The following is a 26,091-nucleotide window of genomic DNA, read 5'->3' as shown; positions in this document are numbered from 1 at the left end:
TCCACCCAAAATTATGTCAGCAGTTCAAACTCGATCTGTACATAATCAACACTATTTTAAATAGGTGTAAAAATGATTGTTCTCATATTTATCTTGTTGCCGATATCTGCAGTTTTGTTTTTAACTGAAAAATATTTGAATTCAAATTACAATAAAGACTGGAAGCCTCAACAAGCTCACTTGTTTGGACATGCACTGCAATATAACACAGATTGCCTCTGGTTTCAGGTGATGCGATACTTAAATGTACTTTGATACAAAGCGTAATAAAGCTCAAGTCCTCAATGAGGTGCTTTGTTTAGAATAATTGCATGCAATATAACCCTCACGCTGAAGCTGTAAGTACTGCTGTCTGTGTTAAGATAATTACCTCTGGTTGCAGGTGATGCAACCTAAATTGCCTGCCAGTAATGCTGACTGTTTGCAAAAGGAACTCTGATGTACAATTACATGTAAGCACAGGAAACACACCTGTAATCAGGTGTACTGTAGCTATATACAAAGCCAACACTTGCCTGTGGATGAATAATCTACCACTCATAACCTTTCCCCAGCCCTCCTTTACAGAAAATGTCTGAGTATTTTTAGATATGCTAATAAGATTAAGCTGACAAAATAGTCCCTCAAATATGACCTTTAAACAAGAAAATATATATAAATATATATAATTAGGAGTCAGAGAAATGTTTGCAAAAAATATATTTATTGATCCCCTTTAAACTTGACACCACAGCTGTGCTTTACATGCACCCAGCGCAGCTTTGAAGAGATAAAACAGTCCTGCCTTTTACATTTCATCAGATATCCTCCTCACAGTTTGGTTTCAGAGGATTTCTTCATTTAGTAAAAAAAAAAAAGAAAGCAGGAGACAGCTACTGCGTACAGGAGAGCACAGGTGGTGAGTTTAGGTGGCATCTATTGAAGCTGTAAGCGCAGTGGTGTTTCTCTCGTTATGAAGGCTACACACACACATAGTGCTAAGCTGCAGGCTGCTTCAGCATTTAGGACGAGGTTTTAATTCGTCTGGCTGAGGAGCTTCTTGATGTCTCCCTCGATGTCGATGGTGAGGAACCTCCGGCTGTAACGCTTGAACGGCACACCGTCCGGCCCGATGAGGAACTTCTCGAAGTTCCAGGACACGTCGTTCCTGCACACCGGGCTCCAGATGATCAGCTTGGGGTCGGTCATCAGAGACGTTGCGTCGTCGCTGGGTGTTGGAAGCTTGTCCTTCAGGAACGCAAACAGGAGGTGGGCGTCCTTCCCGTTCACGTCCATCTTCTCAAAGAGCTGAAACTTGGGCTCGAAGCCATTTCCAGGACGGACATACTTCAGCGACAGGAGGATCTCTTCATTCTTGCAGTTCTCCTGCACACAGTTACACTCTTGGCTCATTCTTATCGGAAAGAACCAGAAAATACAAACTTCCCTGTTCCCTACAGCAAGTATTCAATATTATTTGAATCCCACCAATAACTATGTATCAATAAGTAACTAGTAACAATAACCTGTGTAGTCCTTCAGCGCCTTATAAAATATTAACCATTTTAAAGTATATTTCATATTGCGTAAAAACTCTTTGTTGTAAGACGAAAATCTCACACACAGCCACAACTTCCTCCTTGCTAAAAGTCACCAATGCTTTGCGCATTCAGCTAATATAATAACAGCACTAATAACCTATGGATTTAGACGTGTCTCTTGTACTTACAAGCTGACTAATATTATACTAAAGCCCGATCTAAAACTTGCCAGTAAACTTGGGAACTATACAAGATTAAACCTTTAAATAAGGGGTGGAAATAACTTCCTCTAATTTGATTAAATACAAATAAGTCAGCCATTTCCGGGAAAATAGGATAAATTAACGGTGAAAGCAGGAAATTTAGAGTAACGATACTTACAGAATGATTATTTCTAGACTGACGGGATAGAAAGGCCTTAGCCATGTGCTTCAAAGCGCAGATAGACGGGATAAATTTCTCACCTGATGGCCGAACTGGTTGCAGGGTACTCCCAAGATCACAAGCCCCTTGCTGGCGTACCGCTCGTGGAGCTCGTTCATCTGGGTGTAATCCCTGACGGTCGTACCTCAGAGAGAAGCGACATTCTCAATGAGGACGACTTTGCCCTTTAGGGACGAGAAATTAAACGTCTCCCCGGTCAACAGTTTGGCCGTGAGGTCGTAAAAACTTGTAGCCATTGTTTTCTTTTCTTTTCTTCCTCCTTTCTTCAGGTAGAGCAGATGCCTTCTTCACTACCAACACAGTGCGCTCTTCTGTTTCTTTGGACCAGCTTTATATGGTCAAAGAGCTTGTATTGCCTGCCAAGATAGTTCACTCCCTGAAATTAGTGGGCTGGTATACCACGCAGGGCGATAACCTGCTCCAAACACCCCTGAGAACCTGTGAATTGATATGTGTACATGTGAATTGATATGCACATGTACACTGTCTGTATTGATTGCACATTTGTGTCCTGCCTCTTTTCCACTGCCCCAATTTGGCTGCAGGTGCAAAGCCAGGCCTACCTTGGTGCTTCTTCAGAACTAGCCCACATTTTCTAAATTTTCTGTGGAAACAAAATCAGCTATTTGAGCTGCATCTGCATGTCATCAGTTGAGAGCAAAAAAGTAAAAAATAAAGAAAGTATACAATAAGTACAGTTAAAGCTGAATATACATGCAAATACTTTGTAGGCGGACTGTCAAAATACACACTAATGTATTGTCATGAAAATATTGTGGGGTTCCATACAGGCTCATGTATAAATATGATTATTTATTTTTAATAAAAATTTACTTATAAAAACGATATTTATTAATATATTTTTTATGTAAATAAGTAATGTATTAACTTAATAAATTTAAATATTAGCGGGACAATGTTGTCGGCAAACTAAGAGAGACGAAGAAGAAAGCAAGGGGCACTGCAATAGCTTGATCCAGTGTACTCTTTGATGGAGTTGCTCGTCCCGTAAAGCCGGTTCAGTTATTATGTATCCAGTCCCAAACGCTTAAGTATGATCACCTCATACACACCGGCTGAGTGTTTGAAAATGAAAATATTGCACATTACTGACGGACTGCAGTAAAATACAGCACACAGATCAGTAAACAGAGTGACCTATAACGGTGCAGTTATGGCTGAGCTTTTCTAGCAGCCAATAGGATGCGCGAGTGTGACGACACTGATGACGCGGAGCTGTTTGGCGCGGAAGTTTGTTTTGTAACTTCGGTGTCTGGTCGTCCGTGGCTTCGTCTGCTCAGTAAAAGTATGTCTACCATTTTTCATAAAAACATTTCTGTCAACCTTACCAGAACATTTCATATCGACATGATGTTAAAGCACGTTTGTGTTAAAGTTATTGAAATGTGTCGTTTATTATAGCGACAGTGGTTACCGTCCCCTCTTTTTTTTTAAACTCCCCTGTGTGTGTCTAGCCTAATATAGCTATTAACAGCCTTCTGTCCTTCATATTTCATCAGATGATGCGCAAAAAGCGACGCTCCTCCGTGGATAAAGGAGAGGGAGCTCCTGCAGCACCTAGTAAGTTTAAAACGTGTATGTGTATAAGGCATGTTTCTCCATGTATTCCCAAAAAATTCATCAGTCTTGGGAGCTAAGTAGCACCTATGTTGACACAGTTTCCCGCGAGAGAAGCTGTATAGCTGTTTTCTGTGATATTGTTTTTTAAGGTTTATATCTGCTTTCAGAAGTGAAGAAGAGTCGCAGCGCTGGTCGCCAGTCTAAGGAAGCTGCCCCAGAGGAGACCAGTCAGTGTGTGTTTGTTGACTTTGTCAGAGTGGCCGGTGTCACATTGAGACAGGGCGGCATGCCTAACGAGATAGGTAAACGCACTCAATTCAGTTTTGAAACAAAGCAGGGCTGTAAATGAAATGAGATGCTCACCTACATCTGGTCTTATCCCTCTCCAGGTGTTGACCAAGTAGTGTTTCAGAGACGAATACAGCAGCAAATTCAGAAGAGCCCCAGGTATCCTGGTGTGAGTATAAACCGTACAACAACCCTACAGTAAACACAAAAATACAACAAAAAACACGTTTTGCCCTAAGTTCCTACTTTTCATCTCTTAGATCATTCAAGAATTCATCACAGCACTGGAGTCATATATGGAGAACACTGACAGGTTTAGGAACTGCCTTCTTCCATGCATCCCACAGTCATCTAATCGAGACTCCAGGTAAACATCCCATAAACAACCAATGAATTATAAGGCTACTTTTGACAGCTCCATAAATTATGGAGGACACAGCTAGAAGTTGGACTAAGCTAATAAAACTGATATGTTTTCATGTGTGCTGCAGTTCTGTCAGTTCATTCCAGGAAAGCCTGCTGCGGATGTTGTTGGGGATTGAAATGTTACAGGTGAGATTTTCTGTGATCACCTCTAAATGAAAACTGCATTTTCACAAGCACAGTCAAAATGAAAAGCAGTATGTATTAGTACAAATACACTACCACAAATCCCCAATCACCTGTCCTTTTTTTTAATAGACTTCCATCATTAACACCTTGCTTGAGAAGCTCCCTGAGTATATGTTAGATAGGTCAGTATTTCCTGACATTTTGATGTACTACACAATTTTTTGGTTTAAAATTTGGAATACTTTTAATATGTCTTTAAAAAAAATCTAACTGTCTTCTCTACTCCATAGTACCAGCAATGGAGGAGTTAGTATCCCACGCATTATTATTAACCAACTCAAATGGCTAGACAGAGTTGTGGACACTAAGGTAATCATTTGTTTGATGACAGGTTTTGTTGCTTTTGTAATTGAAGGTGTGTCTGGCCTGTTGAGTTTGTCCTATAATCACATGTTTCTTCTTTTGTGCTTATTTATCTTCCTGCAGGATTTGGCGTCGAAGCTCATGGAGTTGGTGTCAATAGCTCCGGCGGAGGTTCAGTGTGACATCATCACCAGTTTGCCAGAGATACTGGAAGACTCCCAGCACAATGATATAGCCAGGGAGCTCAAGTATGTACACTAAATCTCTAACACACATGTGCTGTGGTCAATCTGTGTTTTAAGGTTGCTGCTAATACCCCTCCTCTCTGCAGCTCTTTACTCCAGGAGAAGACTCAGTTGACCGTTCCCATCCTGGATGCCCTTTCTAGTCTTAACCTCGCATCTTCATTGCTGACAGAGGTAGTGTGGACATGCACATATAAACACACATGTGCACTGGTAGAAATGCGTTCTTACTTGTCGCTTCTCTGGCTTTTCAGGTCCGTGGAGCTGTTATGGCCACGCTGGCTGCTGTGCAGCTAGAGGACCTCCCCGTAGTGGTCAAGTTCATCCTGCACTCTGTGTCGGCCTCTGATGCATACGAGGTCAGAGTGGTCAAGCAATACAAAAAAATCCCCATACACACCATAATTTTACTAAATGAATGGATATGAGAAGTGGTTCCTTGTTTTTAGGTTGTCTGTAATCTTCGAAAAAAGCTGGAGCTTGAGCAATGCGTCCTTCCGCCTGTGCTGCAAGTCTCTCAGAGTCGTATGAATAGCAAAGCACCAGGCGGGTAAGATAACAATTAATTTATAGCCCAGTATCAAAACATGTGACACACCTGAAGTTTTGAAGTAATAAATGTGGTTTGTTGGTGATGTGATCCAGTTTTTGATGTTTTTGATGCAGGTCTGCCTCCGCGGCAGCAGCTGGCAGCAGCCAGGACAGCATCTCGTTGATACTGGACTGCATCAAGTCTGCAGTGCGATTCCAGAAAACCATTTCTGAGGCTTGGATCAAGGTATGAAATGAACTAATGTTCTTATGGCCCCTCACTTAACTGACTGAGTCAATTGCTTGTGTCAGTGACTTAAATGTACTTTCCCCCCTCTCTCTCTCTTTCTCTCTGTTTTTTTTTAATAGGCCATAGAGTCTGTGGATGAGGTGGAGGGGCATAAGGTAAGTTCAGCATATTCCCAAAGAATGCTAACTGACGGCTTGGTCCCATTCTTAGGTCTATACACTGGTTCTCAAACAGAAGGGGGCCATGGGTCACCAGGTGAAAAATTCATGGCTGTATACATAAGAAGAAGTTGAATTAATGTAATTTATGCAGTTAAGCTGCTGATTTTGTATTTAGTGACAGATTTAAAACATTCTGGGGTGACGAGTGTGATTTTAGCTTCTGTATCATCAGAGTTTGAGAACCACGGGCATCCAAAAGTCTCCACTATTAGAAAGCTATTGGATAGTTACTTTTAACATTTCAAGCACATTTCTTCATAACATCTGGATAATTTTACAGAAATTAATTTCTCTTGCTTATCATAGTGACTTGTTTGAGTCCACCACCATGTGTACATGCACCTACTAGACCATGTTGTTACTCATCTTTACTGATGTCAACTGTCACAGTTGGATTATGGGAAACATTTTGAAGGAGGACATTTAGGAAGCCTGTTTATACACCACATTAAGGTTTTTAGGCATCTCTTTGTAATATTTCTGCTTTGCCATGTTAGGTCATGGATCTCCTGGTGCTGCTCATTCTTCACTCCACCAATGCCAACCAGAGCCGACGGGGGGCAGAAAGAGTGCTGAAGGTCAAAGTGAGAAACGGACTGATCCAAGAGGCTCTGTTACAGAGAACCTTCAGGGACTACGCTCAGGTGGGTCAGCCTGTAGAAATAGAAGCTTAAATATAAAAACAGTGCAGTTTTTTTTAAATTTTTAATACTTCATTGTATTTATTATTGTTCTTCTTTTAGGTCATGCGAGGGTACTTCCCCTCCACCCTTGCTTTAGCTCAGAGTTTGGTACGCTCACCCGACCCCTGCGTGGTGCCTTTCGGAGGAAACATGTACCTACATGCCTTCACTGCGTTTGACTCTTACTGCCATCAGGTGAGTTTGAGAATAATTTGAATCATGCGTAAATGTTTCTAAATACAGATTCTTCTGAGTAATTCAACCCCGTGGTATTTTAATAGGAGGTGGTGGGCTCTCTCGTGACCCACGTGTGCAGTGGTGTGGGTGGAGAGGTGGACGTGGCTCTGGAGCTGCTCTGTGGTCTGGTTAACGAGAAACCCTCGGAAATGGCCATGTATGCTGTTTTTGTCAAGGTGACGAGGCGATCGAAACATTGTAGCTGCAAATCAAATATACAAAGCAAGCAGCGTGCGGGGATGATGGCTTTTCTTACCCAGCAGTGGTGTTTTTAAAATGTTTTTGGTTCTGATTGTAACCAGTCATGATATTTGACATAGGGAATCTTGGACTACATGGACAACCTCACTCCGCAGCAGATTCGAAGACTTTTCCACCTTCTGAGCAAACTGGCCTTTGGACAGAAGCAAGGATCTCACATTCAGGTGCAAAATCACGCATTCGGGGGATCCAGATATTGGACAGCCCAGCCTTGGACACTTTTTCTGCTTTTTTTTATTTTTTACTGTCCCTCATCTACTGACCTGTGTTCTTCTGTTTTATTCCAAACAGGATGATATGCACATAGTGATCCGCAAACAGCTCTCCAGCACTGTGCCCAAGTACAAGCGCATTGGCATCATTGGTGCTGTGATGATTGTAGGCAGCATGGGGGCTTTCAGGTAAAAACTTGTTTGGCAAACATTAGATAAGCATCTTGTTTACTCTGTGATTTAATTTTTCGGTGTCATCAGCAGACTCTGTCCCTAACCTCTTTTGTCTGTTCCAGGTCCAAAGCGAAGGAATCGCAGAGCAGGTCGCTGTCCCAGGAGACAATCAGACAGGTACGTATTAGCCATTAAAACAAGTGGTGCTAATGATTTTTTTTATTGATTACTCTTTAAAATCTCATTATTCTTTTATCTTTGCCACATCTTTGCCTGTTTTATTTAAGATAACAGTGTTTGATCAGCTAGTATTTAAATATATGGTGTATCTACATTGTAAAAACTTCAGAACCTTTCAAACTTTGGACCCTTTCATTTTGGTTGAACCAGTATTTTTTTTTTCCTTTGAAGTCTGTCACAGATCTCCAGTTATGTTTGTTTTTCCCGCTGCAGGTGACGGCTCTGTTGGAGCTGGTGAAGTCGAGCAGTGAAAGCTCACCTGAGGCTGCAGCTCTTTATTATGATGAACTGGCCAACCTGATTTTGAGCTCTACTCTGGACCCACAGGTCCAGGTATGTTTTAGAAACTCACAAAAACGTCTCTCTTATTCTGCAATATGTAGAATATCTCGCTCTTGCTGCTTAAGAGGCTTTCTCAAATGCAGTTTGTCATGTTGTACTGAAGGCAAACTGGAGGCTACATTTACTGTCTCATCATGAGGTCCAAAGTAGCATTATGTGAAGCTATAGGTGTTAGCTGGTCAACATTCTAGCGTTAGTGCAGCGGTCCCCAACCTTTTTTGCGCCACGGACCGGTTTATGCCCGACAATATTTTCATGGACCGGCCTTTAAGGTGTCGCGGATAAATACAACAAAATAAAACTAGTACCGGTACCGAAAAAAATAAAATTTATTCATAACACACGTGAAAAGACCAAGGAAAACCGAGTAAACGATAAAAACGATAACAAAATAACGCTGAAAACCGATTAAAAACCCTGAAAACTACACATTTCACACCTGAGCCTCAACTCTCGTGGCCCGGTACCAAACGACTCACAGACCGGTACCGGTCCGAGGCCCGGGGGTTGGGGACTGCTGCGTTAGTGGATATGATTACAAAGATGTCTTTGCTCAGACATAACTTTTAATTATTTTCTTTCTTTGTGGTAGTTTCTATTTCTTTTTAAAACTGTTTTTATACATTAATAACTGTACGCATTAAACTTTAAAGTAAAAACTGATTGTACTGTACTTTGTAAGATGAAACCTTCCTGTTATTTTCTTTATTCTTCTAGGACATGATTGGAAAAAGTGTCCTTCAAGACTTTGAGGATGACTTTGTAGTGGACCTGGGCCCGGAAATATCAGGGTCAGTGATGATGACGTAGTAACTGTTTTCAGCATACTGAGTTATATTTTTATATAATTGGTATCACTGAGCCGCCCTGTTTTTTGTCTTTTTGTTTTTTTTCAGGTCCTTTCCCTTTCCGGCCCGTGCAATGTACAAATTGTATGAAGATGAGGAGCAGGGAGGCATTGCTATCAACCTGATGCCTCTACTGGCCAAAGACATCCAAAACAAAGGAGATTTGCAAAATCAAGTCAATAAGGCACATAAGTGAGTCGTCCCCATGATAAGAGAATGCTAAATCAATAATCTGTTTTGCTCATTGTATTTACTGTATTTGATATTTCCTGTTTGTTGTATTTGTGGGAGCAGGCGAGTGTCTTCTCTGTGTTTGTCCCCATTTTTCCGTCTCCTGAGGTTGTGTGTGGAGAAGCGGCATCAGGGAGACTTGGAGGAAATTGACGGCCTTCTGGGTGAGGAAGAAGGAGTGACGAATACTTTTTGGAAACCGGTGTGGTACTGTGGCTATAAAGCAGTTTATGCTTATGTGTTTATGTGCTTCATTACAGGGTGCCCTCTGATCCTAACAGACATGGACGTAGTAGAGAAAGTTGAGAGCTTGTCAAAAGCTGAGAGGGAGTTCCTCTGTACTTTGCTCTTTCACACCATCAATTGGTTCAGAGAGGTAACTGCATGTTAATGTCAGTTTACTTATTTGGAAAAGACAAGATGTGTGACTGAAGCCCCAGCCACACAGCAACACTTTTCCCCTAGTGGCTGGTCTCTAGGCCTGCGTGACTGTCGCCTAAAGCTGTGTGTGTTTTTCCACAGGTGGTAAATGCATTCTGTACACAAAAAGACACAGATATGAAGATGAGAGTACTGACTCGCCTGCAGAACATCACTTATTTTCAGACACTGTTGGAGAGAGCTCTGGCAGGTGTGTTTTTGATCCAACAATAAAAGGACTTAGAACCCCTCTTTTCTGCCCTGCAGTGTCAGTTTTACTAACAATTTACTTTATTTTGACTTTCAGGAACACCTGGCTATGTGCCACCTATTGCTAATTTTGATGGAGACAGTACAGATGGGATTGTACCTAATTCCACTGTTCCTGTGAATAAGATAAAGAAAGGTGAGTCCACCTGTAACAGGATATTTTAGCCTACGTTGTTTATATGCTTCTGTTATGTGTATGTTAGTTATACATAATAACATTGACCTCGTTATGCTATTTAGATGGCACAGGAAAGAAAAGGAAGGCCTCTGGTAAGAATTCTTCAGAAAGCAGCTCACAGGCTGAAGAGGCGACAGAAGCAGATGAAACTCAGCAGGTAAACATCTCACAAAGTCGACCCTCTCATGTGTTTGTTTAAAGCAAAACAAACTAAAACATGAACTTGCTTGTGATCAAGGAGCAGCCAGAAAAGGAGAAGGTAAAGGAGATCCGGCCAGGTGTCAGCCTGGCGTCCTACAGACCGTTTTTTAGGGAGCTCGACATGGAGGTGCTTAGCGTTCTGCAGTGTGGGCTGCTGTCACGCTCGCTGCTGGACTCTGAGCTCCACACAAAGGTAAATAAGCGTTTTTGGAAACGTGTGCTGCTTAAATGTATTTTACAACTATACCGTATGCACCATTTGAATCAAGCTAATGTTTTTGCATTGCTAAGGTGCGAGAGGAGGTTCTGCTGGGCCCTGCTGAGCTCGTCTTCCTCCTGGAGGATATGCTTCGCAAATTAGAGTTTAGTCTAACAGCTGCCCCGGCCAAAAGAGCTCCATTCCTCAAGGTGTGGAAAAAAGCATAGCAACAGTAGTAACGAGCATTATGGAGCAATGTTAGAGAAAACAAATACTCTGTCACAATAAACACTGCTCATTTTAGGTTAACATTTCATATATTGTAGCAGGAATTCTAGTCACAGATGGAGCAATTTATTTAGACCAAATTAATTTAAGCCTGTTTGTCCTCGAAACTCAATAGTTTCATACAGTATAAAGTTAATAATTTAACTGTAATTATTGAACTATGTTCCTGTGTAGGGAAGAACTGATAAGAGTGTGGGCTTCTCCCACCTCCAGCAAAGGAGCTCTAAGGATATTGCCTCTTGTTGTGTCCAACTTATGCCTGCTCTCTGCTCACACCTGGAGAACTGCCACAACCACTTCCAGGTATCGAATCATTAAATGTCTTGACTTCAGATGGGAAATCACGTTTTTAAGAAATTCTCACACATGCTTTCGCTCTTTCACAGATTATGCTATCTGAAAACAACGGCGTTGTTGATGGACCTGCAACAGATGTGGAGGAATACCAGTTAATGTCTTCAGCCTATCAGCTGCTCCTGCAGGTCCTGAACACTACCTTCAGCTGGTAAGGAGAAACAGCAGCACTGATGTTTACCTCAGAAGACATCTAGAGCAGTGTGCCTTGAGAAGTGTTTGCCTCAGTCTGACTGGTGTTGGGTTTTATGTGATATATATGTGCATCTCTCAGGTCTGGGTTTAGTCAACCAGCACAGAAGAGCTTACTGAAGAAGGCTCTGGGATTTTTTGCTGGACGACTCAAAGAGGGAGGTGCTGAGCTGACTCTGGAGCAGCTTGTGAAGTGAGTGGTTAAGTTTTAAGACTCTGCTAGAGGACACTTCTCTAAATAGTTTGATTTGTTTTTTTCATCTCTCACTAAGAAGTCTTATTTCTGCGGTAGATTGTTACATGCACATGCTTACATGTTACACGCTTACATGTAAAAAAAAAAAAAAAGATTTGATATCCAGGGACCAAGCTATTGTTGACAGAATGCTCCCCACGAAACTCTTTCTCTCTCTTCTTCTTCCTCTGTTTTTATTTTAGACATTTCTGATATTTGTGTTTCATAACATAATAAATGCATTTGTTTTCTCTGTTTTGTTTTTTAGACACAGTTTTGAATATCTGCTCAACTTCCGCAGCACAGTGCCAAATCTCAGCATAGCTCTGTGTCTCTCTCAGCTTCTCTCCACTGTGTCAGAGAAAGGAGGAAATCCTGCCGCTTACAGAGAGCAGACTGGTTGGGCTAATACGATGCCTCATTTTAATTCACTTGAATTATTTTCAAAGAGTGTGTGAGGACCTGATTTATTTATTTTTCTTGGTTTAGCGTCCCTTGCACGGCGTTTCTTGAACCAGGACTGGGTGACGGCCAGTGGCGAGAAGGAGCGAGGCACCAAATTCAATGAAGCACTTCACACTCTCCTGAGGTACGTCTGCATTTTTTGTGGCCCTCTAGTGCAAATGTAAACTCAAATGAAAGCAGCTAAAAGTCTTGAGTATACACTGACTGGTCACTTTATTAGGTACACCGTGCTAGTACTGGGTTAGACGTCATTCAAGCACAGATTCACCAAGGTTGCTGGAAACATTCCTCAGAGATTTTGGTCTATATTGACACAATATATCACACAGCTCCTGCAGATTTGTTGGCTACAATCTCCTGTTCCATCACATCCCAGAGATGCACTTTTGGATGGGATCTGGTGATTGTGGAAGCCAGGTCATGTTAAAGAAACCACTTTGACTGGTCATTTACTTCATGTCTTCCCCCTGATCTTTCTTCCAGCTTTCTTGTTTTCTCTCCACTGTAAAACCCCAAAAATATATTTTAAGAAAAGAAACCACATTCATGTTGTTCCAGCTTTGATTGCTTACAGTATGGGAAGGGCTCGGATAGACTGTGGTGTTTAAAGATGCTCATTTGGTACTAAGGGACCCCCCAAAAATGTCTCCCACTCCATAACAACACAACCATAACCCTGAAACATTGACGCAAAACAGGATGGATCCATGCGTTCATGTTGTTTACACCAGATTCTGACTCTGCTATCCAAATGTTGCAGTAAAAATCTTGAAACATCAGATGAGGGAACATTCTTCCAATCTTCTGTTTCCTAATTTTGCTGATCCTGTGCAAATTGCTGATCTGCCTCATACCTTGATTGTAACAAGTGGTTATTTGATTTATTGTTGACTTCCTTCAAACTCATAGAGAGCTTGCTGTTCTCTGTTGACTGGTGACATCTAGAAAGTTGTTTCGACCATGTCTGCAAGCCTAAACGCGTTTAGTTGCCATGCTTTGGGCTGATTGGATATTTGCACTAACCAGCAGTTGAGCCAGTGTACCTAACAAAGCAGCCGGTGAGTGCATATAAATATATCACCAGTAGGCGATAAAAAATTAAGTACATCACACATCAGTGTCAAATTTAGTCTAAGGTAATTCAGAAATCAGAATCACGATCTTTTTATCTTGCAATATCTTTTTCTTCGGCTGCCTCTGTAGCATCTATCTGGAACATGTTGATGATATTCTAAAGGCAGTGGAGGAAATAGCTGCTCAAGGAATCCCAGAGCTCATCAATGCATCAAAAGATGAGAGCTCTGCTTCCTGGCCCACTCTCAGCAGGTAGGTCTCTACCATGAGCTCTTGATTCTCAGTCATACTGGAGTCAACTCTGGTGATTGTACTGTTGGTTAAGCTGTTAGATTAAGATCTGAGTCTTTGGTTTCCTCTCTTTCATCAGGCAGACATTCCTGGTGTTCTACAAAGTCTTGATGGCAGAGCTTGAGAAAGCTGTTCGCAAGATTCCTGCTAGCAAAATGAGTGACAACACTGAGGTCAGCCACTAGGTGTCACACTGTCCAGCATGTTCTCCTTTATGTAAATCACAGTAGTCAGACCCATAAACTCAGAAAGTCATGTATGCCTTTCTTCTAGGCTCAGAGTGAGAAACTGCTGACATGGAATCTGGCTGTCAGGGACTTTCACATCCTGGTCAACCTGGTTAAGGTATAACATATAACTGACTGACTGCTGACCTTTAGCTAAGTATATGGTCACGGTACTGTTGGAAAAGTGATTAGAATGAATGATATTTAAAAAGGGAGTTAATATCCATTCCATGTCACGTGTGTGTTTTTGTCCTTGCAGGTTTTTGATTCTCGGCCCGTTCTCAACGTGTGCTTAAAGGTGAGTGGGTTCTGCATGCTGACTATGATCTCACCTTCACTAACTGTTCAACGTTTTCCTTAACTGGTTTGAATCTTGTATTTGATAGTATGGCCGCCTTTTCCTGGAGTCTTTCCTGAAGTTGGGAATGCCGCTATTGGACTACAGTTTCAAAAGGCACAAGGTAGTTATGAAGCCACTTCACAGCTGTCGGTGTACTTCCATGTCAGATCTCCCACCCCCGTCACATGCACACTACACAGTGTCATGTTTACTAAAACTCTCAATGGTTCTGTAGGAGAGTATACCCTAACCATGATTTTATATACTGGCAAAATAATAAAAACACCATCAGCGTAGTAATCTAATTAACTTTACCCCACCGTCAGCTTGAGGATTGCATACAATGAACCTGAGCGGCTCTGCTGGCTAGCTATATGATAAGACCATTTTAAGCCAAGGATCTTTCCCTATGTTATTTTCTGCAAAGAAAAGTTTATATATCAGCACATATTGGAAAATATTTGTCCATGAACCTGTAATAGACATGGCGATGCTTGTATCTTTCAAGGAGGACGTCCAGAGTTTGCTGAAGACCTTCCAGCTCAGCACTCGGCAGCTTCATCACATGTGTGGACATTCTAAGGTAATTTGATTATTTCTGTTAAATTCAAGAAAGAACCGAGTCTGTGTAGTGTTCACCTTTATCCTCGGGATTTCTTTAACTGATTATAATACATTGGTGCTCAGATGCATCAGGATACCAGCTTGACCAACCACGTGCCAGCCTTGAAGAAGAGCCTCGAGCTGTTTGTATACAGAGTGAAGGCCATGCTGACGCTCAACAACTGTCAGGAGGCCTTTTGGATGGGTAATCTGAAGAATCGCAACCTGAAGGTAAAATATTATTTAACATTATTGTTTTAATTCCTAATACATTTTAAATCATTAACTTAAAAGAATATGATTTACCCTGCAGGGGGAAGAGATTCTTTCTCAGAGGTCACAAGAAGAAGATGATGATGAGGAGGAGGAGGAGCAGCCAGAGCGTTCACCACCTCCACAGGAGCAGTCAGAAGATGAGGTAATTGTAATTTCTTGTAAAAGATAAAACATGAATTGGGCCGACACTCCAAAGGCTTTTTGCAGTTTAGACGTTTGTTGCCTATACACTCACACCCTTTGTTAGGTACACCAGTTTCACGGGCTCAGTTAAATTGAACAATGGAAGATTGGAAAAACATTGCTGATGAGTCTTGATTTCAAATGCAACATTTAGATGGTAGGGTCTCTCTTTGGTGTCGACAAAATGAAAAGTATGGATCCATTTTGCCTTATATTAGCAGTTCAGGCTGCTCGTGGTGTTTTAAGCATCTTAGTACCAACTGAACGTTGTTTAAAAATCACAGCCTGCTTGACTATTACTGCTGATCATAAAGAGATGGACATGGTCAACAGCAATACTCGAGCAGGATAATGTGCCAAATCACAAAACTGATTTCCTGAACCATAATAATGAAGTCACTGCACCCAAATAGTCTCCACAGACACCAAATCTCAGTTCAATAGAGCACCTTTAAAAGAGAAATAGATTTTTGTATCATGGATGTGCAGCCAACAAATCTGCAGCAGCTGTGTGATGCTGTCATGCCAATATGGACCACAATCTCTGAGAAATGTGCAGCACCTTGAGTTCAATGTATTAGTAAGGTGTACCTAATAAAGTGGGCAGTGGTATATATATATTACAATTTGTTGTTTGTTTTTGAATAGTTATTAAACAAAAAAAAAAGTTTTTGGCATCTGAAAACTGGTTAAAATAAAATACAAAATAAGCCCCTCCCCCCTCCAATGCACTATACTTACTTTTAGAAGTATTAACTGGTCGGTTCAACAGCTTCAACAGACAGTTGAAGCTGTAGAGCAGTGGGGCCGATAAGATAACTGTCATTCTCTAGCAGGCTAAAAATTAGTGGCTGAGACAGTCAAAGGAGCTTGCAAAGAAAAGCGTCTGGACTTCTTTAAGTTGCTTGAAGACGTTTCACCTCTCATCCGAGAAGCTTCTTCAGTTCTAAGGTCAAATGGTGGTCAAATGGTTAGAACTGAAGAAGCTTCTCGGATGAGAGGTGAAACGTCTTCAAGCAACTTAAAGAAGTCCAGACGCTTTTCTTTGCAAGCTCCTTTGACTACGATGACCTGGATGACTGAGAACCTTCACAGACAGTGGCTGAGACAGTTAACAGGGAAGCGGTGTACTGTATAACTATGTAACTCTTTCTTACATATAGTCACTGTATTTATTCTCTACCATTAATGCTGTTTCATGCATGCGTGTTCACAAATAGTCATGTTTACCATGTGTGTGCTGTTATTGTGTGCAGGCCCAGGAGAGTGACTCTGAGGGAATTAAAAAGGTTAACAGGGTGGAGAATGTGGACCAGGAGGATACTTCAGATGACTCTGAGTAATACGTCTTTACTGACATAATAATAAATGTTTGAATCTTCCTATTTTCATTTTGTTTCTATTTACAGGTGAACACATCTCATTACTGTTAATCCTATTAAATAAGTTATCACACTAGGGCACAGTGTTAAAAAAAGTTTTACATTTGAAAGTGGTGGATGAATATGTCATTCATATGTTATATTTTAAAATGCTTACCAATTTAACGATTCCGATAAAATACCTTGTTTATCAGCTTTGAAACTGTAAAAAAAAAATAAAAATGATTTTGATTGTTTCATTTAATTTTCAAGACCTCTCTTTTCCAGATCTTGTATAAAATGGTATGTCCTGTCATTAGTTTAATATCACCATAATAATGTAGTGTTTTGACACGCTCTGTCATTTGAGGCAATGTTAGAGAACTTGCGTTTTTTTCTTTGTATTGTAAGCCTGGGAAAATCACATCAAGTTTCACCTCACAAAGAACAGATGCTGCTTTGAATGAATGTATAAGAGTTTTCTGCTCCTGAAACTTAAAGTATTGGATTTTCTTTTTTGCAGGGTTATTATAGAGTTTTTATTGATAATACATTATGGCTTGAATGCTGTTAAAATACCTGAGGAGGAGAGAAATCCTCTACAGGTCCAATGCACAATTTATTATTTAACACATCACCAAGGAAATTGAAATAGTGCCTTTGTGCTAGTTTTATTGTGTCTATTCCGTGTAGTTTAAAACTAACATTTTTATTTCAGTAGATAGTAGCACACATTTCTATGTAGCAGCCTTTATTTCAGCAATGTTGATCATATATCGTAATGCACTATATCACAAAATTTCCATCAGCAGCACTTGAAAACAGCATGAGACAGGTACACAAAATATGTTTGCTGAAATATAATCAGCATTTCTCTGCTTATAATCATGAATCTAGTAAATTAATAAAATTAGGAACAAAAAGAGTTAGCAAACAGGATGTGATGTGAACAGTACGTGATAAATTAGATGCTTTCCAAAATGCAGCTGACTGACATGGAACAATACACCAAAACTGGCTGCAGCAGATTGATCTGCCAAACAATGATAACTTGTCACACTTCATACTCATGATCTAAGTGGTTTAGAGCTGATAGCACTGAGGAGATTAAACATGGTTTGTGTCTCTGGTCCCAGGAACTAAATAAGCATTGAGGACCTCTAATCTGATGGTGAGTGTACACATCATCTTGTGTTGTTTCTGGTAGTTTTCTGTGAAAAGCAGGAAAATAGTGCATCTGTTTTTTTTTTGTTTTTGTTTTCTGCCACGCCGCTCCTGTCCCAAATAGTACTCCAGACTTGTTCTGGTATGCCTGCGCATACTGTAATGATAATATCCACCAAATTCTGCTTACATGTATTTTTTATATGAGTATTTTTGAATTTACACCGTTACCTGAACGTTGTCACACTATAAAGCAGTAATGTTTGATTTCAGTTTTTTATTTATCAATTTATTTATTTATTTTTAGACTTGTTCATATTAATGGAAAGGGGGTGCTATTGAAAATAATGAGTATTTCTTTGCGTCCAAGCCGGATTTTCGAAGCTCAGTAGGAGTAATATTCATTTAGTATTACGTGTTATACGGTTATTTGCTATTTTACCGACGTAATTTACAAAAAACCAACAAGTCCTTTAAATAAAACATAAACGCCTCCCCCCGAGGTGAATAAGCTTGGTCTGACCGGGAAGCGTGTACCTTTGTTTGGGGAAATAACTAGCTTTCCGCTGTGCTTGGACTTTGTGTAGCTATTTCGGCTTAAAAAACAACAACAATTCAGCACTGACTTTTGAATAGTCCCGATTCTTGTGCCGTGTTATTTGAGCCATTAGGACGACAGCGTCGGTGCGAGAGTGACCCGAAGGAGGACGTTTAGCACCAGATTTTGCAGTGTCTGCAGCTATTGTACCGCCTTGAGAGACCATGTCCGATTTGTTTCTGCTGCTGCTGATAATTGTCCTTCTGCTGTGTTTGGTTGTGACGGTGGGGAGCTTACTGCTGTACGCGGGGGTCCTGTCAGACATTGTCATTAAGACTGGACCGCCGCCAATTAGAAATGTCACCATTGCTTATAAGTTTAAAGAGGGACCATACAAGGACTGCGGTGCAGCCTACACTGAGAGCTGCAGCATTGGGCCAAAGCTGAACGCCATCGGTGTCTTCTACGATGACCCCAAGCAGGTGAGACCGTGAGACGTAGCACCTGTTACCGTAATGTTTAACTACACAGCACTGAAGGTGTATTTACATTTGACCCCGTGACATAACATCGAAATCCAATGTACTCTGTTAGCAGATAAGATATTGCAGCCAGTAAGATATACTGACCTGCAGAGTGTCCTAAAGGTCACTCAAAGGCTCACAATGTATATTGAAAACTTAGACTGTTGCATCATTTAACATTGAGCTGTGATTGTCTGTGTAGTGGACTTAACAATACCCCTGAAAAAAAAAAAAGTAAAATATGACCATGGCTTCAATAAGTGCTGGTTATTTTCTTGATAAATTGTCTTTTTTATAATGTGTTAGTAAGTAAAACATTTCGCACGCAAAACAAAGCAGCACAGATCAGATATATAGCATCCATGCAGTATAAGAGACTCCTCTAAGGCTGACTAAAACCTGTGTTACAAAACTTTCCAGTAAGAAAGTCTTCTAAGTTTAATTTTATCACACAAAAAACTCCTTCCTTTAATGAACAAATATACATGTTAGCATTTGATAAAGATTGCCTTTATATTTAAAAGTATTGTCAGTATGTGTAGCATTATTGTATTGTCTCTAAAATCACCTCACAATTTCCCAGCAGCTACAGTTACATCTTTAATTGAATTCTTTTCTCCATGCAGTATCCTGTCATTGGAAAGTGCTTATGTTGGCATTTTTTGCTTTAAATGTAAATGCATTTGTATTTAAATATAAATACATGTATTTTACTAAAGCTACGAAACATCGGCTAAGTTGTTAAGTGGCCACTGATCCCTTTTGGATAATAAAAAAATCTTTTTGCTCTAAATACTGTTTATTCATATTTTTTCATGGCACTGAACTGCGTGAGCAGATTTATTTCAGTGTCATTTACTGTGTGTAGCTCAGTGGCTTTTATATACAAGCTGTCTTTTAAAGTAACTGAGCTTGAATGATGAAACCAGTCGGCTATTCATTGCCACGTTGCACTGTTGATATTGTTTCCCCACTCATCTGTGGCTCCAAGGCACTTTGGCATTTGCCTGTTTCTGACTCAGAAATGGTAACCAGACTCCTGACTATAAGGGCAAACACAGCCTCTTCACATGTGTCTAGGAAAAGCTGACCGATGTCTGAAAATGTAGCGGGTTCTGCTGTAGCCTAAATGAATTATATTACAGTCACAATCCAGATAAAAGAAGCAATGAATATCCTTTTGTCAGATGGATCCAGATCCAAATTTTGCATAACCGGGTCATTCCTCAGCTGAGAACTGCGGTTATTTCCTGCTTTCATTCTACATACTGCTGGGCATCACAAGTTGTGTTTTTAGTCAACAAAAAGAGTCTGTTCAATAGCTGATGGGAGTGTTCATTGAGTTCCCAGCTGGTATGGGAGCAGCACAAACACTGTGCAGTTTGATGAAATTTCACAGTTGCAAGTTATTTTCTATATATAGCTTAGTCGTTGACTTAAAAAAAAACCTAACACTTAGGCTCTGTTTGCTTATATTGCATCAGTCCTTCTGACACAGCGTAAGGAAGGTGAGTGTACATTGTTGGACGAGCTGACCTAGCTGACAAACAGTGTGGCAAAATAGAGGCATTTGACACAACTTCAGTCTATGTGGTGGTCAAGGAGCAGTGTCATGTGTGTAAGAGTTTCAGAATTTCTATATGGCCAGATCACAATTCGGTTCCCTTTATAGAATAAAGAATGTGACACAACAGCATAACTGTCTGTATTTCTGCTTACACCCACTGTTTTCTCTGTCTTTTTTTAACTGAAGTCTTTTAGTAGAAGCTCTGACTGTGAGTCATGCCAGTGGAAAGTTCTGGGTAAAGACTAATTGAAGAGCTTTTAAAACTTTTTTGCTGGTGCTGGAGTTTGTGGAGAGTCTGGCTCATAGGGTGTCTACAGAACACACAGATTACTATATAGATCGCATGACTCTTGCAACTGGAAAAAAGCAGTGTGATGAGGAATTAGGCTTTACTGGGGTAAAGTAAGTAGGCAAGTATTTGAACTTAACTGACAGGTTTGAGGTTCTTAGTGCAAATTTTCAATCCCTTTTTGACCTGACTTTTTGTCAACCCACGGCTCTTCACTGTTTTCAAAGTGACATGACATTCTGATTACTCCCCACCATCCGCAGGAGTAAACATAAATTGCAAAAGTGCCACATGGCTTAACTTTTGCTGAAAATTTTACTTAACACTAATGTTAAAAAAAAGTTTTTCAAACAGGACTCTAAATTGTAATGCAGTAAATCTGCGTGAAGAGATACAGTTTTTATGCGATCAGATTTGTTTTACTGCTTTTTTATTGCATGAGTTTTATTAGCTGTTACAGCTAGCTGTTTAGACTTTACTTAAGGAAACTATTTACGCCTGCAGTCATGTGAAAAGAAAATGTTCACAGGACTCTGCAGTCACCCTTAATTCTTCCTAAGGAATTAAGATGGTAAATTAGCAGCCAGGTGATGCTCATTAAAAGCAATGGATTAACTGATCATCAGGAAGTGCGAGCACCTCCAAAAAAAGCAGGACTTTTGACAGTTTGCCGCTGTGGAGTCTTCAGGTGTGTGTTAGCACCGTGCCAAAGAGGAAAAACATGAGCAATGACCTTAGAGAAGCAGTTGTTGCTGTCCATCAACCTGGAAACAATTAAAAGGCTATTTCCAAATAATTTGAAGTCCATCATTTTACATTGAGAAATATTATTCACTAGTGGAGAACATTCAACTCTTCACAGGAGTTGACACCAGTGTCAGACCATGCAATGCTCACAGAAATTCTAAAAACAAATCCAAGAGCTACAGGCTTCAGTGAGCATGTTAAATATTAAAGATCATGACAACACAATTAGAAAAAGACTGAACAAGTATGGCCTGTTCGGGAGGGGGAAAAGACTCTTCTCTTTAAAAAGAGCATGTCAGCGCAGTTTAAGTTCAGAACAAATCACACGACTTCTTAATGTCCTTTGGAAAGACCAGAGTGGAGATGTTTGGCCATGTTTGGGGAAAACCAAAAATAGCATATAAGCTCAAATAAACTTTTAAGAATGCTTTACCAAAGTATTCTTAAAAGTGTCAAATGTGAGAACACTGGTCCAGCAGCTTGGCCAAAACTGAGTCGTGTAGCAGGACAATGATCCTGAGCACAGCAGAATACTGAAAATAAAAGAATCAAGGTCCTGCAATGACCAGATCAAAGTCCAGATGCTCCAGATTTAAGACTCACAAACCTCAATTAACTAAAGAAGAATTAACTTGATTAGCTTTAACGAATATTGAGCTAAAATTCCTCCACAACAATGTGAGTGACTGGTAAAGTCATACAGAAAACGATTACTTTAAATTATTGCTGCTAAAAGTGGTTCTACAAGCTACAGGACTTATTTTTTGACAGGGCTGCACTTCCTGTGCAAACTTTCTCTTTCACTTGACTACAACTCTTATTTTCCTTTTGATAGCATGGCCTTACATTATAAGTTATAATAAGTTGGCTTTAAAACAAATGTGCTTGAACACATTCTCATTATGAGTATGCTATACCTAAATTACTAGTAATATAAAGTCAAAAAACATACTGTGCAAAAGGAACAGTATGTTAAGTTTACTTATTTTTATATTTAATACAGATTATTATTTGTTTAACTAGCTTGAAATTATTTTTTTGTTGTAATTTGTGTGTGTCGTGTACTGCATAGCTGCCATAACAGTGCTTTAATGAATATTTCAATAGTAATGTTGAGCGTGAAAACAGGCTGGTAGTCATCAGTGGCTAATGTCTTGGGTTTAGCTTTTGCTAACAGCAAGCCACCACGAGCTTAAGACACACAGACCTTAAAAGCCACCGCACGCATTCGCAAGAATGAAACTATGTACTTATCTGTGTGAAACTGTCAAGGCTCTAAGGGGTTTTCCTGACTCAGAATGGATCTTTGGGCGTTAAGCATAACTGGCCCGCATTCAGAGAAGGCAGTGAATCTGTTACCTTATTCAAAATATGCTGTTTCATAGTTTCGTGTTATATCAGGCCATTAGATTAAAAAATGTCTATCATGCTTGAGTTAATTAAAATCACATTTAATATAACTTGTTAAATGATTAAAGTGCTGGTAAGTAAACTTCACTTCCCCCATCCGCCACCATCAAAAAGAACAATACATAAAGCTCAATGCACTAATTAATATTAAGTCATTTTGGGGTTTTACAGTAGAGGTAGTCCAAAGTGTTGGACTACCTTTGACAATGGCATAAGTCAAAATTGCATACTGCAGAACAAGTAAAAGGCAAGTCATTATTTTAAGGAAAAATGAATACCTGAATTTCTTTATTCAGCAAAGCTGTTTAATATACATTTAAATTGTGCAATAAATGTATGTTTACATGTAAAAAACAGGAGAAGACCACATCTGGAATATGATAATAAAGAGGATAGTCTGGAGCACAGCTGAGATGCAGAATCTTATAATGTTATGCAGTTACCTGACACTCCTTAGTTAAATCAGTAAGAAGGTATTTTAAACTATGCAGTATTTACTTTGATTGTTATCTCCTATCTACTATGTACTGAACGTGCTAAGCTGCACACTGACGGACTCTAGATGGCACTATTAGCGTTGAAATTGAGTTTGTGTGGGAGGAAGGTGCTTCCTCAAAACCACAATTGATCTTTATACTCAATTTATTATAATGGCATAAGTAGTGTGACTCAGCCCAGCCTCTTAGTATTCATTCAGTCAAAATGAGTTTCATCAAATTAAAATAAAATTGGATTTCATACCTGCTTGAGTGGCTGGTCACCATGACACATTACTCCAGTGGTTTTCACTCCTGGCTCTCTATTCCAGGGCATGGCTGGTTTTTCGATGATTCTTCTGCATTCACCTTGCATTCAGATTGAAATACGGTGGCTGTTTAATGACGATGATGAAAGCTAGAAGGGGTCTGTGCCCTGAAAATGTGGATTCAAAACTGACTACGTAAAATAGAGGGCTTCTGTTATAGCAGTGGAATATATTCAGTTGTATATGTGGCAAGTCAGAAGGCTCTTTGACTGTATATTAAAGACATCTCTGTTGCTTATTTATGTCTATACAGTTGTTTGCTTGGTCTTATAATTACCTTAACTTATTATTGCAACAAACCTGAAGGATTGAACCTCAAATTTCAAAATAATCGTTTGGCTCTCAGGTGTCAGTCAGCTGCACAGTGACCCTACACGGCTTGACAATCGAAGGCAGAGAGCTCCCTCGGGATCTCCTGTAATAGAGCTTTGACATAAGCTCCATGACGCGATCCCAGATTGGATAAGTACAGACTAAATCACTGGATTTTGTAGTTGTAGCCCTTTCTTGTGTTGTAGCATGAAAGCGAGTAAAGAATCTACAAGCAGGCTGCCTGTCTGCAAGAAATCTCCAGAGCAGAATTCATTAACAAGAGTGGGCAGCAGTGAGTGCTCCGAGGCCAACGTGTCATGAAGGATAAAGCAGTAAACTACCGGAGGTACTTACAGTTACCAGAAGTAGTTTACTGAGGGACAACTGTGTGCAATTTCACTCCTTCAGTCAAATTAGTGTACAGTACAAATTTACGTCTCACTTTAAATATAATGGCATCTGACTATATGTAAAGGAGCTACATAGCAAATGCAACTGTCTGTGACACTCATAGCATGTTGTGTAAGCATTGAATCTCAAGTAGAGCTGCTATTTGGTTCATCCTCTGATCTGTTGAATTCCCACTTTGTTTTAGCTCTCCGAAGCAAACCAACTCATGGCTCCCCATGACAAGGAGGAGAAAATGAAATGTCATGTGTAGACATATATGGGAGTGGCAGTGAGAGGTGTGGAAGTGCCTTGGAAGAGGGGTATAAATTGGTAGTCTGACTCACCTTGAGAGCATTGCATTGCTCCAATTCATCAATCGGAATTTCAGATCAGAGCGCCGAGCATCGCTTCACTCCCAGTCAGATTTATTAGCATTTTAGTGCTGCTTGTCTGTCTGTCAACAGCAACAACATGAAAGAGGGGCTTCTGGCAAGGGGTTGCCACTTTTAAAGGTGGATATGAAACGAGAAATAAATACACTCATACCCTGGAGTCTGGTCCCACAGGTCTTCAAGCCAATATTATGCAAGGATATGGACATGCCAACTCTCCCTGTAGTAAAACACCCCATTAATTTTTATGGACTGAGAAAGACACTGAAAATCGAGAACGGGAGCAATCCAGATGGAATCGGTTTAATGGAGAACCGCTTGTTCTCGGCTGTCTTCACAAACTGCTTTACTCTTTTTTTTACTCTATAAACTGACATGTTCAGATTAGTCAGTGAAACAAGAGGGTGAAAAATGTCTTTGAATCTTCTGCACCATCCATCTCGTCGTTTCACGCATCTGCTTTTTTTAGTCCGGGATACACAGGATATTGGATTACAGAGCTGAATATTTATTAGACAAGACATGGAGAATGTCTGGAGATGGTGGAAGAATACAGTTGAACATTTTTTAGAGAAAGAGCTAAGCATGTTTGGGGATGAGGGGGTGGATTCATTCATATTTCCTATTAGGGAAGATTAACTCTGTTACATCTCGCTTGATGAGTGCCACGCAGTGTCCAGCTGGCCTTGGAGTGGTAAACCAGCTCCACAACTGTGTGAGGGAAAACTGTGTCCTGCCTCCAGCAGGGTGCTTATCCTCACCAGTAATTATACATGCCAGTGCTCCCAGGATGCCATGTGTAATTACAAACCAAGTCTGAGCACAGCCTAAAGGGACAGAGCTGCACTCGGTGAAAGCAAGAGAGACAAAAAAATGGATTTCCTTTGGCTCCTGACTTAAAGGGCCACTGGGGCCCACACAACATCACATCACTGGATGTATAATCTGATTTGGATGCTTTAGGGCTCACTTAAATTTGAGGACATTTTTATATTTTGAGCTTTCAGTTCAAAAAGTGATTTTGATCCAATATTAAAGTCTAATGCTAAATCACTCAGTTTTCTCAATGATGGTTGATTTTTGCTTTGTGCCTAAATTGTAAAATGAATGGCACAGTTCTTTGTTTTTTTTTTTAGTTGGATACATGTGCTTCCTTTACTTTTGCGATAATTAAGCTGCAAACAGCCCATCACAGCATACCTGTGGTCCCGGTGCTGTGCAGCCTTGCAAGTTTCAATTTCCTTCCTGGTGACTTTGTCTTTGCCGTCTCATCTGCCTGTGGGGGGCGAATGGCTTCCACTCAGCTGAGACAGGTTATTGCTCTGCCACACTGAGGTGAAAGACAGCTCTTGTTGAGAAATTGCTTATCCTGTAGTCTCCTGTTCTTGTTTCTCCCCATGTGTCAAGTTCTTTGCTTGGTCTTTGAAGTGCCCTAAACAACCATCTGGCTCAGTGTTCCAGATATATGGGAAGAAAATGATCCCGTGAACCACTGAGCGGAAAGAGAGAGCTCCCCAGCAAAACCCGCCATACATTTATCCGATCCAGTTGAACCGTAGATGAAATATGATTG

At 40.3% G+C, this 26,091-nt stretch overlaps 3 protein-coding genes across 3 annotated transcripts in view; 2 read left to right on the top strand and 1 right to left on the bottom strand.

Annotated features, from left to right (window-relative positions):
• Window positions 1-682: 682 nt before the first annotated feature.
• gpx1b (glutathione peroxidase 1b) lies at window positions 683-2,357 on the bottom strand. Its single transcript, XM_026167985.1, has 2 exons — window positions 1,985-2,357; window positions 683-1,365 (listed from the first exon to the last, which is right to left on the bottom strand). Exons 1-2 carry the CDS (start codon window positions 2,198-2,200, stop codon window positions 1,015-1,017), a joined length of 567 nt encoding a protein of 188 aa, XP_026023770.1. The 5' UTR covers window positions 2,201-2,357; the 3' UTR covers window positions 683-1,014.
• Window positions 2,358-3,131: 774 nt separating this feature from the next.
• fancd2 (FA complementation group D2) lies at window positions 3,132-16,586 on the top strand. The gene is made up of 44 exons (XM_026167975.1): window positions 3,132-3,270; window positions 3,485-3,545; window positions 3,713-3,847; window positions 3,935-4,002; window positions 4,094-4,200; window positions 4,325-4,385; window positions 4,515-4,567; window positions 4,676-4,754; window positions 4,872-4,996; window positions 5,080-5,167; window positions 5,248-5,352; window positions 5,443-5,543; window positions 5,660-5,771; window positions 5,894-5,929; window positions 6,493-6,639; window positions 6,739-6,873; window positions 6,960-7,091; window positions 7,236-7,340; window positions 7,468-7,577; window positions 7,685-7,739; window positions 8,016-8,135; window positions 8,862-8,935; window positions 9,041-9,184; window positions 9,287-9,387; window positions 9,484-9,599; window positions 9,746-9,854; window positions 9,951-10,049; window positions 10,154-10,248; window positions 10,330-10,485; window positions 10,584-10,700; window positions 10,954-11,082; window positions 11,166-11,284; window positions 11,408-11,518; window positions 11,829-11,959; window positions 12,050-12,149; window positions 13,229-13,351; window positions 13,470-13,563; window positions 13,664-13,735; window positions 13,877-13,915; window positions 14,004-14,078; window positions 14,466-14,540; window positions 14,645-14,791; window positions 14,874-14,978; window positions 16,276-16,586. Exons 2-44 carry the CDS (start codon window positions 3,485-3,487, stop codon window positions 16,360-16,362), a joined length of 4,353 nt encoding a protein of 1,450 aa, XP_026023760.1. The 5' UTR covers window positions 3,132-3,270; the 3' UTR covers window positions 16,363-16,586.
• Window positions 16,587-18,060: 1,474 nt separating this feature from the next.
• Window positions 18,061-26,091, top strand: part of tex264a (testis expressed 264, ER-phagy receptor a) — a 75,121-nt gene continuing 67,090 nt past the window's right edge. The window contains exon 1 of the mRNA XM_026167974.1: window positions 18,061-18,564. Within this exon, the coding sequence (XP_026023759.1) occupies window positions 18,307-18,564 (258 nt within the window). The 5' untranslated portion in view covers window positions 18,061-18,306. The remainder of the gene's footprint in view (window positions 18,565-26,091) is intronic.

Source organism: Astatotilapia calliptera, chromosome 5, assembly GCF_900246225.1.
Source record: "Astatotilapia calliptera chromosome 5, fAstCal1.2, whole genome shotgun sequence".
NCBI classification, from domain to species: Eukaryota; Metazoa; Chordata; class Actinopteri; order Cichliformes; family Cichlidae; genus Astatotilapia; species Astatotilapia calliptera.
This window is presented reverse-complemented; position numbering and strand designations above follow the sequence as displayed.